At 40.9% G+C, this 4780-nt stretch overlaps 1 protein-coding gene across 1 annotated transcript; it reads right to left on the bottom strand.

Moving 5' to 3' along the window:
* Positions 1-1460: 1460 nt before the first annotated feature.
* On the bottom strand, positions 1461-2564 carry LOC133645937 (general transcription factor II-I repeat domain-containing protein 2A-like). The gene has a single exon (XM_062040865.1). The coding sequence runs from the start codon at positions 2562-2564 to the stop codon at positions 1461-1463; it is 1104 nt and encodes a 367-aa protein (XP_061896849.1).
* Positions 2565-4780: the final 2216 nt, after the last annotated feature.

Genomic DNA, 4780 nt, shown 5'->3' with positions numbered 1-4780 from the left:
TTATATATTTTTAAAAAGTTACGTACGTGACGCGCACGTACGGTACGGTACGTGTTATGCTAGCTCCTAGCTCCTCTGCTAGCTCCTAGCTCCATAGAACACGCCAATACAATTCAAACACATGATCAACACACACAATCACTCAGCCCAAAAGACCGTTCACCTAACCCAAGGTTCATAAAGCTTATATATTTTAAAAAAGTTACGTACATACGCAAAAAAAAGCCAAAGCTGCATACTCACAGTAGCACGTCTGCGTCTTTGTCATCCAAATCAAAGTAATCCTGGTAAGAGTCTGTGTTGTCCCAGTTCTCTACAGGCGTCTGTGTATCCAAATCAAAAGTCCTCCTGGTTAGAGTCTCTGTTATCCGAGTTCTTCCATCTTGACTGCATCTTTCGGGAATGTAAACAAAGAAGCGCCGGCTGTGTACTGTTGTGGCTGACTACGTTCGAAAAATACGTCCATTTCGCACCGACAACTTTCTTCTTTGCTTGCTCGGCTTCCTTCTCCATAATGCAATGAACATGATTGAAACAGATTCACGAACACAGATGTCCAGAATACTGTGGAATTATGAAATGAAAACAGAGCTTTTTCGTATCGGCTTCAATGTGGAAGGCATACCCGTGTTCGCCGGGCTACGTCACACGCATACGTCATCCTCAGAGGCGTTTCGAACCGGAAGTTTAGCGGCAAATTTAAAATGTCACTTTATAAGTTAACCCGGCCGTATTGGCATGTGTTATAATGTTAAGATTTCATCATTGATATATAAACTATCAGACTGCGTGGTCGGTAGTAGTGGGTTTCAGTAGGCCTTTAAGTCTAAGTCTATACAAAGTTATAGGACTCTTGGATAAACGGTTGCAAAACTATCTCAAAAAGTTAGCATACTAATTTTAGCATACTAGTGAGCTAAATTTAGCATGCTAAAAGTTAGCTTGTGTGACAAACCAAGTTATATGACTCTAAGGCAGGGGTGGGCAATTAATTTTTACCGGGGGCCGCATGAGCAACCCGAGCACTGCTGGAGGGCCACATTGACAATATTTCAATTAAATTTTGCTCAATATTATTGATACACCGTAAGATTAAAAAAAAACAAAAAAACAATAATAATAATAATAATAATAATTTCATTTAACCTAACTTAACTTTATACAAAAGCAGATTGCTTTTGATGGTTTTATTGAAACTCTTAATTCTTAAAAATGTATATTAGGCTATGTAAAATTGAAATAAGAAAACAAAAACAATTTATTATAATATTATTATTTATTATAGTATTATTATATATTATTATTATAATATAATGTACTTTATAATTTATTATTAACTTGTTCACACTTTAACTTTGTTCCACAAACAAGGAAAAACAACAAACAACTTAACAAGTTTATAGAAATACTGCAATACAACAAACAACAACTTGTTATGTTTTCCACCTCATTTTACCTCTTCAGTGTGAATAATCCAGTCTGTTCTGGGCTTGAACAAGGGCATTGAGATCTGGCTGAATGTCTGAGGTGGCTATGCAAATGACAGCTGAGAGGTGCTCATCAGTGATAGAGGATCTGTGTTTGGATTTGTTGAACTTCATCACAGAAAATGTATGTTCACATACATAGGTGGATCCAAAGAGGACCAGAATCCTCTGAGCATGCCTTCTCAGGTGTGGAAAGTTCTCCTCTTTGAGAGAGTAGTAAACGTCCAGCTGTGAGACTGACCTGAAGTGATCTGCCAGCAGTAGGTCAGACTGCAGGTCAATGAGTTCCATCTGAACATCACTTGGTGCATTGTCCACACTGCAGTTGAAGGGAGAAGAAACCACCTGCATTTCACTCTCAAGAGTTTTGAAATCTTGAAATCGCCTCGAAAACTCTCCATGCAGTGCTTCTAACTTGCTTGAGTACTTGTGCAGGTGATTGGCTGATCTTGTGGCCTCCTTTAGTGTTGGCAAGTGGGTCAGAATATTGTCCTTCACTTGGCTTGAGAGAAGCTGCAACTTTCTCATGAAAGCCGTCACTGTACTGTACATCTCATGCACAAAAAGGCCCTTGCGCTGCAGTTTGACATTCAGTTCGTTCATGAGTGCAGTCACATCCACAGCGAATCCAAGGTCTGCCACCCAGTCTTCATCTGAAAGTTCTGGGATGTCATGTCCTTTCTTCACACAGAAATTCTGAATCTGGTCTCTCAGGTCCCAGACACTTTTCAGTACTTTGCCCAGGCTGAGCCACCTGACGTTGCTGTGGTAGCTTATGTCACCATGTTCAATCTCATTTTCCTCCAAAAGTGCAACAAATTGTCTATGATTTAACGCTCTCGCTCTGATAAAGTTAACTGTTTTACTTACAGCATCAACAACATGGTTAATTTTTAACACTGTCTTACAGAACACTTCCTGGTGTATAACACAATGCAAAAATGTCAATTTCTGCACAGTGTTAATTTCTGTCACTTTATCCTGCATCCTCTTTAAAAGTCCAACATTTTTCCCTGTCAGATTTGGACAACCATCTGTTGTTACACCTGCCAACTTGTCCCATTTCAGTCCTAACATGTCCAAACATGCATTTACCTCTGTGAACAAGTCATTACCTGTGGTTGTCCCTTTCATTGGCTGCATGGCTGCCATCTCCTCCGTGATTTGAAAGTCTGCAGTTATCCCACGTAAGAAGATGAGCAGCTGGGCGGTGTCACGTACATCGCAGCTCTCATCCAAAGCCAGCGAAAAACAGTCAAAGTCGGCCGTTCTGTTCTTCAGCTGAAGCTCCAAGTTTCCAGCGATGGTCTCAACCCGCCTCGTTACAGCGCGTCAGGAGAGTGACACGTTCTCAAATGCGCCCCTCTTCCGGTATTTTTCCTCGTGCTTCGTCGTGTAGTGGCGATTCTAATTATATTCTTTAAACACAGCAGCCTGTGTACCACACATTAAAGGCCTACTGAAACCCACTACTACCGACCACGCAGTCTGATAGTTTATATATCAATGATGAAATCTTAACATTACAACACACGCCAATACGGCCGGGTTTACTTATAAAGTGCAATTTTAAATTTCCCACTAAACTTCCGGTTGGAAACGTCTATGTATGATGACGTATGCGCGTGACGTCACGACGGCAACAGAAGTATTCGTACCCAATGTGTCACCATACAAACTGCTCTGTTTTCATCTAACAATTCCACAGTATTCTGGACATCTGTGTTGGTGAATCTTTTGCAATTTGTTTAATGGACAATGGAGACTGCAAATAAGAAAGTTGTAGGTGCGATCGGTTTATTAGCAGCGGACTACAGCAACACAATCAGGAGGTTGTGTTGTGTTTGAGCTGGATAGCAGACGCACTACCGTGAGTACAGCTTTGGCTTCCAAACATTTGATCGCTTGCCCGTACGTGCGTGTCGCTATGTGCATGTCACGTACGTAACTTTGGGGAAATATATGTTTCTTGCCGACTCTGATGGCGGCCGGGGTGTCGTCGAAAGCTACAACGCCCGCCGCCGCCGCCGCTCCGTAGTTAGCTTCAATCGTTAAGCTTCCCCAAGCTGGAAATTATTAACTGTGTATTTACATGTTCATGGTTTAATAGTATTGTTGATCTTCTGTCTATCCTTCCAGTCAGGGTTTTTTAAAATGTTGTTTCTATCTGCATTTGAGCCTGATGCTATCACGTTAGCTCCGTAGCTAAGTTAGTTAGCTTCAATTGTTAAGCTTCGCCAAGCTGGAAATTATTAACTGTGTATTTACATGTTCATGGTTTAATAGTATTGTTGATCTTCTGTCTATCCTTCCAGTCAGGGTTTTTTAAAAATGTTGTTTCTATCTGCATTTGAGCCCGATGCTATCACGTTAGCTCCATAGCTAAAGTGCGTCAACGATGTATTGTCATGGAGATAAAAGTCACTGTGAATGTCCATTTCGCGTTCTCGACTCTCATTTTCAAGAGGATATAGTATCCGAGGTGGTTTAAAATACAAATCCGTGATCCACAATAGAAAAAGGAGAGTGTGTGGAATCCAATGAGACCTTGTACCTAAGTTACGGTCAGAGCGAAAAAAGATACACCCTGCACTGCCTCTCTAGTCCTTCACTCTAACGTTCCTCATCCACAAATCTTTCATCCTCGCTCAAATTAATGGGGTAATCGTCGCTTTCTCGGTCCGAGTCTCTCTCGCTCCATTGTAAACAACGGGGAATTGTGAGGAATCCTTCCTCCTGTGATGTCACGCTACTTCCGGTATAGGCAAGGCTTTTTTTTTATCAGCGACCAAACGTTGCGAACTTTATCGTCGTTGTTCTATACTAAATCCTTTCAGCAAAAATATGGCAATATCCCGAAATGATCAAGTATGACACATAGAATGGATCTGCTATCCCCGTTTAAATTTTTAAAAAAAAATTCAGTAGGCCTTTAAGCACACAGCTTTACCTTTAATTTCTGTAAAGAAATACTTGGCAGTCCATGTCTTGTTGAAAACACGGCATTCGTCATCAACTTTTATTTTTTTAGCGTGAGTTGACATCTCGGGGGGTAACCGGGCATCACTTGTCGCTGTGCACCTTCACTCACAGGTTACACACAGACATACGTCCATAAAAAACACTTTTCAAAATAAAAGCAGCACAGTTGTATTGCACACACGACATAGATGTTTTTTAACATTTATTTGGGAATTTGTGATTGCCGCTGTTCACATTCAATCACAATCACGCACGCACATATTCCACACGGAAGTAATACAAATAACGCTTTTCAAAACAAAAGCAGGACT

The sequence above is a fragment of the Entelurus aequoreus genome, linkage group LG03, assembly GCF_033978785.1.
Source record: "Entelurus aequoreus isolate RoL-2023_Sb linkage group LG03, RoL_Eaeq_v1.1, whole genome shotgun sequence".
NCBI classification, from domain to species: domain Eukaryota; kingdom Metazoa; phylum Chordata; class Actinopteri; order Syngnathiformes; family Syngnathidae; genus Entelurus; species Entelurus aequoreus.
Note: the sequence above shows the minus strand (reverse complement) of the source record. Positions and strands in the feature narration are given on the sequence as shown.